The following is a 15743-nucleotide window of genomic DNA, read 5'->3' on the forward strand; positions in this document are numbered from 1 at the left end:
AGGTAGCTTTCAGGTTAATAGATAGCAACGGTAAGTCCCTTAAAGTGCTCATATTATGCTTTTTGGCTTTTTCCCTTTCCTTTATTGTGTTATATATCTTTTTTGTGCACGTTATAGGTTTACAAAGTGAAAAAGCCCAAAGTCCACCCCAAAGGGACTTACCATCTCCAACAGAAAACACTGTTCACAAACTGCTCCAAACAGCTCCATTGTAGTCCAGCCTTTACTTCCGTGACGAACGTGCGTCACTTTGTAACACATGTTATAATGCTCACCTAGCTGCTAGCGTGGCACGCCCTCATACTCTGCTTCTGACTGGGTAGCAGTCATTAGGCTCATTCGAGATGAGCCAGGTCTGCGCAGAATCAATCACCGGCGATCGCCGCCCAATGCATGCCGGTTAGATTTGTGTCCGACTTGATCCCGACTTGCTCTGACGTCATGCACACGTGGGCAACGATAACCTCATGAGATCAAGGCGGCCGCAGTTCTGAGACGCAGGCAGCGCAGTTGCTTTTCACCGACTGCAAGACCCAGGCGGACCCAGGGCATGCTGGGAAATGCCGGCCTCTCAGCTGATCTAACAGCTGATTGGTTCAGAATCGACTCAACATCATGACGTTTTATTTTAACTTTTTTACTTTATAAACTCTTTATTTTGAATTGGAGGGTTTTTAACTGCTATTTGTCAGATTTAAAGGCGTATTCTGTACAGAACACATGAAGTGTGGCTGAGAGTTACGTTTAGAAGTCAGAGAGACTAAATCTGTTCAGATTACAGATCATCTACAGTGTGTTGTTAATTAAAATCAGCAACAGACCACATGTAGAGCATTTTGAGAGCTACTCTGTCATAATAAAAACAACTGGAGACTGTGTACAAGCTGATATATGGGTCTGATAACATTTTATTAAATCGGAATCGGACCACAGTGTTTCTGTGATTTCCTGATCAGCCTGAAGGCTGCTGGAATCGGCTGGAAACTGTCCGACTTGACAGCGGATTTTTGTCACTGCCCCCGGCTGCTACCGTCTGCTCTCGTCTACTTTACAGGCGGAGGTGCAGTTCATCTCAAACGAGCCTAATACCTAGCTACTGCGCATGTGCAACTCTCAACAAAGATGGAATAGAAGTGAGATGCCTCACTCTGTAGCTAAAACAGAGAGCTCAACACACAGGGTGAAAACAAGAGCTGCAGCAATGTGCAGTACAACAAAAATATAGTGTTTTTTGAAAATTAAACCATGTAAACCTATTCTGATATAATCTCTAAATACAATTATGAACCTGAAAATGAGCATATAATGAGCACTTTAAAAAACACGGAGTGCAGAGACCTGCCTCTAACTTTGCTGTGCTTCCTGTGAAGAAAAAACTTCCCCTAAGATACTTTCCCCTTATTCAATATTTTCATTTTGTAACATCCTAACTCGGTTTTTATCAAGAAATTGTACATATTTAAAAGCATCGCCTACTTTCACTTTTACACTTATTTCACTTTTTACTGACAATCACAATCACCATCATTTCTTTCTATAACTAAGACCTTAAAAAGTACATATTTTTCCTAGACATGAGTGTCTGTGTCTTAAAACAACAACAAAAAAGGCAGGTCACTGAACTAGAATAAAGACAAATAGCACTTGATTTTTAGAAAATACTATTTTACATTAAAAAACAACATAAGAACCATAAGAGTCATAAAAACGAGATTACTGCAGTAGTATACATGATATTTCCCAGACACATTTGTTTTTGGTACTGTGTATAAGTACTGTACATTGGGAGCTACTGGAAACTGTCTAAGTCTGTAAACTTAAACATACTCGGACAATAAAGTTGATTCTTATACTGATTTAGATTCAAATCTGGATGCATCAGGATTTTACCATGGCCAGTTTTACATGTCAGGGGGGGGTCAATAGGTGTCTCAATTGACTGGGGCCCTTATTGACAACCCTGGAGTCTGTGTATGTACCCTGTTCCCATGTCAGCTTTATTGCACACCCAGATCAACCAGCACTCCTGTTCTGGAATTCTTGGCCCTGGGCTTTCTGTATGTCAGTTAATTTGTAGTAATTTCATGAAATGCAACTTTATTTTGAAAAGTGCACCATAAAAACATAATATATATTCAAGTAAGAATGTTCTTAAAACTAGATAGAACACAGGGCACACCATTATCATAACAAAACACCTGTATTGGTTAGTACTGAACTATTCATGCATATTCCTTAATAAATTGGAAATTGATACAATAACCAAAACCAGCCTTGGATTTTACAATCAAGGCTCATGCTGCCCTGCCCTGAGTATGAAAAAAATGCAGATAAACAACTTTGGTACATATTCACAGCACTGGCCTCATAAGGGAGCACATCACCTGAATGTGAGTGAGTGAGTGAGTGAGTGAGTGTGTGTGTGTGTGTGTGTGTGTGTGTGTGTGTGTGTGTGTGTGTGTGTGTGTGTGTGTGTGTGTGTGTGTGTGTGTGTGTGTGTGTGTGTGTTCACAGCAGCAGGCAGAAGAGGGCAGCAGACATTCGGGCTGAGAGCAGACAGTTTTTTTCATGTCTCTCATCTCCAATCCAGGGAGGGGCTCATTAAATCTGGCTCCCCATCTCTGGCTGATGAATTCTTTATTAATACAATATGTTCACCCTGTGCTCCTACAGAGATAGTATATAAAAGTTCAATTAACTGGGGCTTGATGATCTCAATGAGGTGATCTATTACAGCTAAAAGCTCCCTCTACACGGTCCACTGGAGCCTTTCCAGAGCGAAAGTACACACGGAAAAACAGTGAAGGAACATTCACCAGCGAATAACAAAGGGAAGTCAGAGGCTGCATGGGGATTTAGATGTTCAAAGGAGCAGCTTACGCCTCTGGGCCATGCAGGGCCCTCTTGAGTCTGAGAATGAAATCTGTTGTTTAACAAGCCTTTATTGGAATCCACACTTCTACCAAAATGTTGAAGATCAGGGACAAACAGAAGCGCACAGCGGCGGTACATGAGCCAGCGATGAGCACAATCCCAGAGAATTTTTGTCAGTGAGGCCATATCAGACTGTATGATTTCCATATTGGTATAACAAAATCCACAGGTGTGTGTTTCTGTGCGAGTGTGTGTACAGAGCTAGAGTAGGGATGTGTTGAGCTTCAGGTGGTGGATATAGCAGAGAGCTTGCTGCCTTTGGTTCCCTCAGTTCTTTTGCCTGTGTAGTTTCTAGAGGTTTATTAAGCACCGCCTTGGTTTGTTTCAACAGTCCCATGGGTGCTCCACAGACCCGGACACTGCCTTTTAACTTTAGTATGCTTTGTGTGACTTAGAATTTAAAGGAAGACTCCCTCTCTGATGCTCTTACATTGTTAGGTATCTCCATTTTTGTGACATCCAAAACACTCCAGTTAGTTTTTGGTGACTTATTTGTTTTAATGTGAAATTGCAGGTACTCTTCTGAAAACTTAATCGTCTGCGGCCACTTTACTCACTGCAGGATCATTTTCATCTTACTGTGTCAAGCAAGATTTTTTGTATCATTTCATACCATCATTAATTCCTAACAAATTTAATGCCGTGTCTCCATTTCCGTACTTCTGTACTTTTTTGAGTGCATACACAGAAGTATAATGCAAAATGCAACACAATGCAGTGCGCTTTGAGTAGGCCTACCTGGATGGTGCACTCAACGGTCAAAAAGTTGACACTAGACACTACTCGCCCTCAACGGTCGCCATCTTTGCTACGTAGCAGAAGCTACGGGACCACCAATGTATTTTCAACAGACAGACCGACATTGCCATCCCTGGCGACTCGCAGAAACCTTATTTTATTTAAATAACTTCTAAAATATGCAACCTAATGAATAGAAATCAAGTTGTGTCATTTCTATTGTGTATCTTGAAATAACAATGAATAAGACAGGTCACTGCACCAGAATCAAGGAAAATTACAAAAAATACTAATTTACATATTCAATATTATTACAACACTAGCTGGTTTTGTTTTTGTTTTGTTTTTGTTTCCCATAATGCCTTTTTACAGCTTGCAAGAAAGGTATGTAAACTCCCAGTCAGAGGATGATGCATAAGCAATAACAACATATTGTCATTCAATGTTGCAATTGTAGTTTATTGTTGCAACTGCTTGTTCCTGAGTGGTTGGTTTGTCTGGGATGATGCCATAAGCATCCATGGTGAAAGCCCAGGGGAGCATGATGTATAGACACACTACAATGATCCAAAGAGCTGCCAGTGCACCATGGAGCACATTTTTAACCATCTCACATATTTAATTTATTAAAACTAAGGTTCAGGAACAAAGATCAGGCCTCACTTCCAGCATCTTTCACCTCAACATTAATGGTTTGGTTCAGTCTTACTGCTCTTATCAGCTAATTTTTTTACCCCACTCTCATACAGTATATGGTTGTTCAATATGAAGCTACAATCAGAGGGCTGCTTAACTTAGCTTAGCATAAAGACTGGAAACAGGTGGAAACAGCTAGCCTGGTTCTCTCCAAGATGAAAAGTGTTTTCTCCGAGAACATGATTAGTGGTAAAACAATGTCCAATGCACCACTGTTTCTGTTTAAAAGGTGTCTATGCCTTATAGTTGTACTTGTCAGCGAGCCAGGCAATTTTGATGCAATTTCACGCTTCTGGCCCCATTTGGCAGCTACATTGCATTATGGTCAATTGAGGCTACTGCGAACTGAAGAAAAATCTACCTAGACTGTGATGGATTCCTCCCAGTGTGACTTTTTAACTTGGCTTTTGATGCCTTAACTGCTAAAGGCACGACACAAATAAACAGCAAAATGCTTTGGGATGGGATTTCATGTTTGACATAGACAAAAAAAAAAAAAAGCCAGAGTCAAATTCCCTGTTTGTGTTCCCACTTACTTGGCCATTAAAGCTGATTCTGATTCCGATGTATTGTTTCAAAATGTTTAAAGTGAGAGTGAAGATGATTGTGACCGTGGCTCTCTTTTTAGGCAAAAATGTTTATCCGGCTTTGTTATATATATACATTTTATAACCATTTCACTTATTTGTTGGTTTCGCAGCCCTTACCGCAAGGTGCTTCTAGCACTGAATTCAATTCTGAAGACATCCCTTTAAATAAAGAAAAGCCTGTCTTTATACTAAAGTACTGACGTGCTTTTCAAAGCTACAAAGAAAAGGTCTGGTTTTATTATATGAACCACACAACCTCATATGAACAATGAATGGTAATTTTTTACCAGATATATTTACCAGATATATACAGATTCAATATATATATATATATATATATATATATATATATATATATATATATATATATATATATATATATATATATATATATATATACAGAGTTGTGTATAATGATGAAGCTGTTGTTCCATCTCTTGTTTACTAACGAATGATATCATGTGCTCTAGTCTCCCTTAAGGCATGAATAAAGTATTCTGAAGTGACTTGAATTGAAAGCACACTCCAACTGAGCCCATTGTGAGCCCAATGGAATCAATCTCCTGGTTAACCTCAGATTCACTTACACACCACCAACAAACCTCCATCTGTGTTTCTGTCTCACCTGCATTCAGCTGAAAAACCAACCAACCAACCAACTTCACGTTTCTCTCGCTCACATTGTCACATTGCTGTGGCTCCTCAGCTACCACAGGGCTCCTGGTGGAGGTGCTGAGGGAGCAGGGAGAACATTGTTTAAACTACAGTAAAACACAGCTCCCTTCAGCTCCTAGATCAAAGGCAGAGGATTACCAACAGCCTGCTGTAATGAGACCACAATGACTTGAAATCGCTGGGACGGCTTGGTACACTCTCCCCCAACCACAACATCGTTACGAGAGACTGCGGTGGAACACCCTGAGAAAGACAACAGTAATCTAGTAATGTGGGTTTCTCTGGGTGTAAACCCATCTGCTCTGCTCAAATCTCTGTGTGTGATCCTGCTAGAAAACTGAAGTGCAGTTTAAAAATCTTGAATACATATCTGGCTTTATAATAACAGAATCAGTATTCCTGCAATGAAAGAAGTGCTGCACAGATTTAATGTTATTTAACAGTCACAGTTTTTTCCCCTCTCCAAATCCACTGACACTGGTGGACGGCCTGTCTCAGTCAATAAACCTCCTGGCCTGTACACATAAATGTGTCTAATTTAATATACAGTATAAGGCACTGTGTGTGTTTGTGTGTGTGTTTGTGTTACTATTCTCAAAGACAGGGTTGTAGGTCGTTTTAAAGTCAGTACAGATTGTTTTTGTCTCTTTAACAGTGTGTTTTTTGGCAGAGACACAGACAGGAAATGCAGTGCGTGTGAGAGAGAAAGGACTTGCAACAAAGGTGCTCCGACCAAATCGAACCAGTACTGATAATTATTAAATTTGGCTATATAAAGCTGAAATTAATTTTGTATTTGCAATCTTTAAATCTACAAATCTGCAAATATTGTTAAATGTCAAAATAAAACATATTCCATAATGAGTATACAGTAACCATCATTTCATCATCATCTAAAAGATGTTCATGGCCAAATTAATAGGTTAATGAACTCATCTTTATTCACGTTGCTTTTGTAATTTACATTTGTAAGCAGAAACGATGTAACGTTAATTAACGTTCCAGACTCATTGTGAACAAATATAGAAATTTACAGTGTATTTGACCTTGTGTTTTGTCTCAGAACAAGCACTGGTAACTGTTAAAATCACAATGAGCAGTGATGAAAGCAGATGTGTGTATCATGGGGATTGGATTAAATTGTCTGAATTTGATGTTCTTCCTTGCTCCCTGTGCACCAGTATTATCATCACCATCTCAGGGTCTAACATGTTCATTTAGGCTCATGTTTAAAGCAAATTAATTCATTTGCATTTGTGCTGTTTGTGTGTGTTCGTGCTGCTGTGTAAGTGTGAACCAGCCGCTCTGCAGTGTTGTTGTATGAATGCTGTAATTACGGCTGCTTTGACGTTCCCTCGGTGCCCGGCTCCCTTTCGCGGAGATGAGAGGAGAAAGTGACACGCTCCCTCACATGTTCTCCTCAGGGAACACTTATCAAAACAATATGCCAGCCATCATTCAAACACAGCCCTGCATACTTTGCCACTTTGAAGTCTCCCCATCCTCTTGTTTTTTTAATCCCCCTCGCCTTTTCTCTCAGTGTAATCCCACTGTAACTGCAGGGATTCTTCACAATTCAGGCCATTTGTTCATACAAATACAACACTTTTTCAACAAATAACAATATGTTGGGATCGAGTACTGAATAAAAGGGCTAAAGCTAAATGGGTTCAAGTGCTGGCACTGCCATGCATCCCTGCGTCTGTGTTGCCAATCCCTGTAAAAAGTTAATGTAAGCAGGATTCACAGGGAACTGCTGGTGATGAAATTATGGTGTAACTGATACCAATGTGCCATAGTAGAGGAGTGCATGGCCGCCTTCGTCTTTGAAGGAGGCTCTTCCCACCCCACGATGCACTGCTGGAGAGGACTCCTGTATGGTTGTACAGTACAAACAGACAGATGGAGGGCAATACTGCACAAAAAGCAGGCAATCGTTTTGCCGCAATACAGAAAAAGCCTGCAAGTTAAGGAATTCATTGTAGATTCACTATTGCACACAACACTGAAATCTGTGAACTCTACTGCAAATATATATACGGTATACAGTAGGGGTTAATATCAAATAGAATATGTTATTTTTGTGCCACGGTCACTGAGATATTTTTTCACATTTCAGATTCTAACATTTATATTTCATTTCTTCAAATCTGCGGTTGATAATCTGATTTTGAACATGTAGTCAATGAAATAGCACTTAACTGTATTATGATTTAAAAGATGACTGAGTTAATAATTTTTTATAATTTTTTTTATTTCCTTGTGTCATGATTACTCTTAAATCTTAAGTTTTCAGTTGCTGTTAGGAAAACATTGGAATGTATGAAAAAATTGTGTTGCTGATACATTCATAACTGATCTTAATACATGATTTGTTAGAGGTTATAAAACGTTAGATTAAATATAAAATTCTTGCAGAGGCATTGCACATATCACCTACAACTTTTCCTGATCCCCGCGACCTCGATGATTACAAATTCATGCGCGACTAAAGAGGTGCATCATGCATAATAAAAAACTGCACCGTCTGCAAAAAAAATAGCAAGACGAACACTGTAAACAAAGGGGGTGTAAGAGCTCTGAGGGGGAGGCCGTAAAAACCCACGGCTACAGGGATGCCAAAAACATGTTTTGCGAGGGGTGAGCCAGTGTTGCCTATTACTATAGCAACAAGAAGACCTGGCTGCTTCAATCAGCTTTTGGTTTGTCGGGGAGGCAGAGGATAGGCAGAGGAGCTCCAGCCAAGGAAACATGCAGAGTCCTCCTGGTTTTACTAATAAGGGCCTCCACACATCCTACCTGTCACACTGCCTGTCACGCCACACAAGCAGCCTGCAGAGGTCAGGTACAAGGAGCACAAACACAGTGACAGCCTGGGGAGAGAGACATTAAATACCTGTGGTTACAGAAACAAAACTCTGACTATTACCTGTTGTGGTTTAACATACATTATTTTTCACATTACAGATGGATTTTGAAACATGTGGCAGTACTTACAGATGGAATATCAGACACATTAACACACACATTTCATTTGGTTTAAATTTCTGTCACCAGAGAGTGGCAGTTTTATTGTCACTGTCTGTAAACTTGACTCCATCATCTGTCTGTTTTACTCTATTTACCATTTGGGATCAATCGATTTGGGATCAAAGTCTGTCCTCCAGCAGCTGGGACTGACGTTCGGCTATATATCTTCCAAAAAAAACAGTGTGTAATTAACTTACATGTCTTTACATTTTTGCAGTAATTTTGCTTGCAGTCGTGGCAGATGCATTGTTTTTTTTATGGTTCATTAAACATCATGATTAAATAAAGATCCTGTTATGAGAAGCCTGTTAAATGATAATGATGTTCTTGTGACTGAGACGAGATTTATAAAGGCATCAGAGTGTGAAGTGGCAGGTGAAACTACGGCGAAGCATATTTGTGACAGAATTACATGCAGCTATATAACACTCACAAGATTTCAGCTTTTGATATTTTTATTATTGTGAGTCACACTTTGCTTCAACCCCACTAGCATATATATGTAATATATACAGTAATCATTTCATAAATGGTTTACAACATACTATAATGTTGTAATAAGCAGATATAAGGACATTTTAAGTGTTGACAAGAGTACAGTATTTGTCAACATTATAACTTCTTCTATGAAGGCATCATTTATATTGTTAAAATTGTGTTTTATATTTATTGTCTTCATTTATGGGTGTACGCAGGAGGAGTTAAAGTGTTACCAAATACACACTTTTATCAACTTACAACTACATTATGGTAAGTTATAAACTATTTATTAAACATCTATGTAGTGCTTATAAATGCTTAATGGAGGGTTAAAATAAGGAGTTACCGTATTTTTTTCATTTATTATCATTATTAATCTGATGATTGTTACTACTATATTTCACTCATACTATACCCTACCGATTTTACAGATCGTTGTACAATAAATAAAAGTAGACAGCAGTGAGGTGGACAATTTACAAACTCTTTATCATTGTAAGCTAACATATCTGTTTACACATTTCATTTCTATTCAACGTGTTTCATGACATGATATTAGATGTTTTTTAAGATAAGATGGTGCTAATATATGTTGATACATATTCAATTTTAAATGTCTTTCAACTTATTCTGTGTGTGTGTGTGTGTGTGTGTGTGTGTGTGTGTGTGTTTCTTACACTGAGTTTTTATCAGTTGTAACCCCCTTGCAGACCACCCGTGTCTCCTTCCATGTAGTGCAGCTGTAGGTGAGAACATTCTCTGGTTCACAGACTACAGGTGCAATGTGGGTGGTGACATTGTTTGATCCATTCTATCTCTGATCAACACTTAGAATCAGTGGCATATATTGTGAATGGCTTTAAGCTTATTCAGAGTTTTATACTGCACACATATTGTTGACTGAGGAGATGCTCTAATCCTCTGTATACTCTGTGTTTGTGACCTGTGCGTGGATGTGTGTCTGTGCTTTGTCTGATTAACTGATCAGTCCCTCTTTGCAAATGTCAGCGGGCTCGGATGTACGGATGGAGATACAGGTTCACAAACTGACTCTTACTACTGGCAGGCTTATCAAAAATGAGCTAGATGGCTGGCAAAATGATATTCCATCTCAGCTTTAACAGATTTTCTTGAGTGTCACAGAATGTATAAAACCTCTCTAGATGTTTGATACTTTTTAATTCAATTTGCAGATTCAAATAAGGCATTTAAAACGTGTGTCTGTGTGTAGGGCTGTCTGACACCTTTCTGTGTGGATTTTGCATTCTGTCTTATGTTCTTCTACATTTCTACACTCCAAAAAAATGTTATACAGGAAAATATATCTTAGGTTATGCTCCTAAAGTATATCTTACATTTAAATACTGTTTATGCAATATGTATCTAATGAAGAAATTTGTGTTAGTCATTACACCTCGTAAAATCAATTTAAAAAATCAGCAATTAGCTTGAGTTTTCTCCTCGGCTCGACTATCCACGCAGTGACGTCAATGTCTGTATATTTCTCATAATTTCACAAAATTGTTTTTAAAAAAAAACACTGGACTAGATTGGTCACACTTAAAAGACCTTAACTAACTTCTATGATGTTGTGTAATATCACCTATGTATTTATGTCTAAAATATAAATGGAAAGCTACACAAAGTGCAGAAGACAAAGTGATAAACTGAATTACCTACATAAAAAGTTAAGTAAAGGGACTTTAGGAAGGTTTAGCTTGCAAAGTATTTAAGTTAGTAAATAAAGTTAGAAATCAAGTTAATACTAAGAAAATGTCTGAAGTAAATTAGGAGGATATACCAAGAATCACATGATAAAAGTGATGTCAAAAGAGGGGGCCATACAGAAAATGGCCTAATTGATTTTGTTGTTTGTCTGGTTATGATTCCAGCTGGAAGTCATAGTTTCTTCTCACCACACATCACTGGTTATAATTTACAGTGAACCAGTCCCAGGTTGGTGCTAATGTGTAATGATCAGCGATCAGTGTAAGACCGATGGCAGGCCAATGGAAATACAAAAAGTTCCCCCCAGATAAACCAATGGTGTGGCCACATTGTTACAGCGTTCAGCGAATCCCCTGCGGATCTGATGCAACAGGGCTGCAACTAAAGTTACACCTTCGAACTGCAACATGATGTCCTTCCGCTACGGCGCTACGAAAACTAGTGCCTGCTACACCGTCTGGTGAATTATCCCTCAATCCTCTGCACTTTCAATTTAGAAGTGTGTTTAGCGTTTTATTATTGTATTTAACGTGTTGTCATATTTTTTTCGAGTGTGACTGGACTGTTAGGTAAGGCATTCATGCCCATGTTTTTCTGTCAATTACTTTTTCAAGCAGGTTACTCATGTGCATTTTAGTTTCAATAATGACATTATTGTAATACTTTCTATTGCCTCTCAAGAAAGCACAAATGCTAAATGTCTATATGTTATTTTAAATGCATTATTATTTATTTATTTATAATTATTATTATTTATTAACTAAGTAGGCTACAAAATTAAATTAGCAAATCAAGATAGAGAATACAAATGATTATAATACATTAAATAAATCAGGAGAATTGTAACAGAGTGCGCTGCTTACACACACAAACAGTCTGTGGTCTCTGGATAATGGGAAAGTCCCCAGGTTCATGACGTAACGGCCGGGTGAACTCTGTAAACTGCGGATTAATTTCGTCTGCTGTGATCAGGTCCGGGCACCAGGAGTTGCAGAAGTAGCGGATTTAAAAACTTTCTGTCTGCAAGTCTGTTCGTCGAAATAGCACTTCATGAAGAGTCCCTGACTATCAAAAGGGGAAATATGGCTTTTTAAACTGTGTCTGTCTTCCTCCTCGTCGTAAAGCTTCGCGTGCTTTGCTCCTACAACGCATTATTCAGAAACTATGGGGTGAGTAAAACTGCTTTCTAGCTTTAGGGGGACAGTGGAAAGTTCGGAGAATCATGTCTTCAGGTTCGACACTGTTTAAACTAACACTACATTGTATGCTACATTTAGCTGTTAATTTACATCATTTACAGGACTATTTTAACCATTATTACTATTTTATTTTTATTAAAAGGGTGAATTTATTTAATTCCTGTTTCTTGGTACAAGTTTAAGTGCACAACTACAGCTTACATTCTGGAAAATAACTTTATATATGTATATTATAGCTATATGGTTGTGTGTGTGTGTATGTATGTATATTGAGTTCTGTAATTATGTTATTCAAATAATGTCATGTTTTTCATGTTTTTAATTTGTTTACATTTTGTCAATTATTTTCCCATGGTTTATTTTTTCTCAAAGTATGTCAGGTTACAGTTTTGCACGTTACTGCTTGATAATTATATTGTTGTGACATAAATCGATAATGGCTCAACCGCAGGAGGTTGCAGGTGAATGGCAAAGTGAGTTGAGTTCATTTGAACTCATTAAACTTTTAAAATAAATTTAATTTTGTAGTTTTTATTTTTTAATATTAATTCTTTTTTTTCTTTTTTTTTGTGTCTTTTGGGGGATTATTTGGGGCTTTAGAAGATGAAGTGGAGAATTTAAAGGGTAAATAACAAATTGTCACATTTGTTCATTTTCTTAATTTTTTCCCCCACAGGTCTCCAGGTGTTTCCACAATTCTTTCATCCACCCAGTGCACGGTTTGCGCTTTTGAACAATTTAATCGAAGCAGACGACACAATGGCGGCATCGATCCTTCGCAGGAAAATTCCTCCCATTTCCACAGGCGAGCTCGGCGCTCCCCATCTCCGACAGGCTAGCCACAGCCAATCACGGTCCAGGACGGGGGCGGAGCTAGCGGAGAGGCAGCACTTAATTGGTGAGCTTTGCCAAGACGGTTTTTTATTTTTCCACATCCCGAGGTCGGAGCCGCAGTGCAGCACGGGGCTAATGTCGTACAGTGAGTACAGCTAAGTGGATATTTATCGAATGCAGACGATGCTGTTCAATCATTTTCAGATGATCGGTTAGTTGTTCACTTGGATTTTTTCGGATGTATTGCTTTGGTTTTTAAAGCTTCATTCTTTTTCACATTTATCCTCTTCTACCTGGCGTGATTTAAGATTTTTTTTCCTGAATTTGTAGATTTTATTTCTCTTATTCTACACAAACAGCTGCATGAAAATAACGGATTGCTTACTGAATATATGATTATTTTTCAATTTTTTATAGGTGATGGTCACTCAGATTGGATGACGGAAAAAGTAGATTTGTCTTCATTTGTGTCGACGACCGAGTCTTCTCCCAGCTCATCCCTTCCACCCTCGCCGTTAGAACAAGATGTCAAAGTGCCCTCGGATCTGGAGGTCATGACCTCACTGCTGCAGGAGGAGCTGGCTCAGCTGGAGGACTACTTCCGCTCCGAGTCCACATCCACAACAAACAAGTTGGAGAAATCCTCAAAATGTGACAAGGCTGCTCAAGCCATGGGCTCCCAGTCTTATTATCAGTTACCCTATGGCTCGTATGGGACCGGCCAATCAGAAACCAGCCCTGTGGTTGTTACCTTGGCAACAGGGGAACTGGACCTGGCCAGCTTCTGTGGCAGTCCCATCGGCCGAACCAAAATCGCGCGACCCGCTCCGTACAACTACCATCACCGGTACCACCACAACAACGGGCGTCGGATCCTCAGCGAGGCGGTGAAAGTCGGGGAGGAAGTTGGACTTGATACGTGGGGCTCGAGGGGAAGTTACTCAGGAAGCACAGAGTTGTCTGTGAACCACTACTCCACGCTGAAGACAGTGAGCAAGAACAGCATCGGTAGCGTCAAGAAGGTGAGAGAATGTGCTTTATCGTTGAAGGAAGAGGAGAGTTATTGTTTTTCAGAAGGAATGTTTTGCAGCGAAGAGATTGCTCGAGGTTTTTGCCTGGGTGGCTCGTACGACAGCCACCACAAGCGAGAGGGACAGTTGATGCACAACGTGAAGGTAAATGTAAGTTACGACAGCACGGGGCTCGAGGTCTTGCACTGCAGTAAAGATGGAGGACTTTCTGGAAGTATTCCCCAAGAGACAATGGTGGCCAGTGACGGCTACTTCCACCAGTCCATGAGCACAGAGCCTTACCATAGCTTTATAGGTGACCTAGATCAGCCGTCACAAGCACAAGCTGTAGAGCCCCAACACGGCCACTACCTCTATCCAGAATGCCTTGCAGACCAAAGCTACGAATGTCTGTCCAGAGGGGAGGGCGAGGGGACGCTGATGGGTGCCCCCATCCACCGCCCCACCCAGAGGCTAAAGGATGAGCCCTGCTCCGTCAAACCAGCTCTGGTGATGGGCTCCGCTTGTCTGGAAGGCGGCACTGGAGAGAGGAAGCAGAAGAAGAGAGACCAGAACAAAACTGCTGCTCACAGGTAAACAATTCAGTCGTTGCATGTTAATTTTTTTAGCCCCTCTTTGCTCTTTTTACCCTCGTTTTAAGAACATGTTAAAATCGTCATAAACATTTAAAACTTGTAGTCAGAAGTCTGTTATGACTTTAATTTTTTTTTCAATGTTGCAGTGGATTATAACTGATTCTATTTTTGCTTTTTTTAGTATATCAATAAATTAGCGATACCTAAATACTTGTTGTTTCGCTTTGCAACTTTAACAATGCAGGAGTGTTAGGCTACATAAAGCAGCCACCCCACTGCTTTAAATGTCCTGCAGAGTGTAGGAGGGAAATGGAAAGTACCTCACTGCCTGCCAAATTCAGCCCCACCTAACCAAGTCTGGTTTTATCTGTGTGTGAGTTTCATTTATTCACATCTGTGTAAAAAGGGATATATGTAGAAAGAGTCTTAATATTGTGGAAAAGTGAGAAGTTGGGAAAAGGAGGATATTGATCAGTCATGAGCCATGCACTCTGTGAAATAAACAGCACATCATGTTATCTCAGGGGAAGGATGACCGAGCTGTGTGAGTAATCCACCCGATGTAGCTCATAGGTCACGCTCACTTGACTCATGAATAAAAATGCAAGGCAGCAGAAACCTGTAAAAACGACCAAAACGCAGTCCCTTCTATTGCAGGTACAGGCTGCGTAAGAGGGCGGAGCTGGACTCTCTGGAGGAGGAGCTGCATGGCCTCGAGGGGCAAAACCGGGAGCTTCGTGACAAGGCGGAGTCGGTGGAGCGAGAAATCCAGTACGTCAAAGATTTACTGATCGAGGTCTACAAGGCTCGAAGTCAGCGGCTCAAACAGGATGGCAGTGCCTAAAACGCCCACGCTGACCTCACCTCCAAACCTCCCAACCAGCACCAAGAGAAAAATCAAGTCAAGAGCACCAACTGGTTTTTGTCTCACGGGAATGAAATGGTAGTTGCATGATTTTGGTAGTTCTTTTCTAAAAAAAAAAAAAATAATAAATATATATATATATATATATATATATATATATATATATATATACACACACACACACACAGTATATACACAGTATATACAATTGTTCCAAGAGGATGGCCAAACAAAAACACACCTTTCCTAAAAAAGAAAGGAGAAGTTTCCAAATGGGTGACTAAACTATAACAAGCCTTAGTGATGCGGCTCCTAGAGGAGATGCTGAACTTGTCCGTGACCACTGTGATCCGAACTGCACTCACAGC

General features: G+C 39.8%; 1 protein-coding gene across 1 annotated transcript; it reads left to right on the forward strand.

The window, feature by feature from the left end:
- The first annotated feature begins 11825 nt into the window (after nt 1-11825).
- Nucleotides 11826-15508, forward strand: atf5b (activating transcription factor 5b). Its single transcript, XM_078246839.1, has 4 exons — nt 11826-12040; nt 12747-12968; nt 13322-14507; nt 15168-15508. The coding sequence occupies exons 2-4, from the start codon at nt 12830-12832 to the stop codon at nt 15352-15354; spliced, it is 1512 nt and encodes a 503-aa protein (XP_078102965.1). The 5' UTR covers nt 11826-12040; nt 12747-12829; the 3' UTR covers nt 15355-15508.
- Nucleotides 15509-15743: the final 235 nt, after the last annotated feature.

Source organism: Sander vitreus, chromosome 3, assembly GCF_031162955.1.
Source record: "Sander vitreus isolate 19-12246 chromosome 3, sanVit1, whole genome shotgun sequence".
NCBI lineage: Eukaryota > Metazoa > Chordata > Actinopteri > Perciformes > Percidae > Sander > Sander vitreus.

Coding starts and splice junctions, on each gene's coding strand:
- atf5b (XM_078246839.1), top strand. CDS start 12,830: ATGGCGGCATCGATCCTTCGCAGGAAAATTCCTCCCATTTCCACAGGC. Junction 12,969..13,321: donor GGAGAGGCAGCACTTAATTG/GTGAGCTTTGCC, acceptor AATTTTTTATAG/GTGATGGTCACTCAGATTGG. Junction 14,508..15,167: donor AACAAAACTGCTGCTCACAG/GTAAACAATTCA, acceptor CTTCTATTGCAG/GTACAGGCTGCGTAAGAGGG.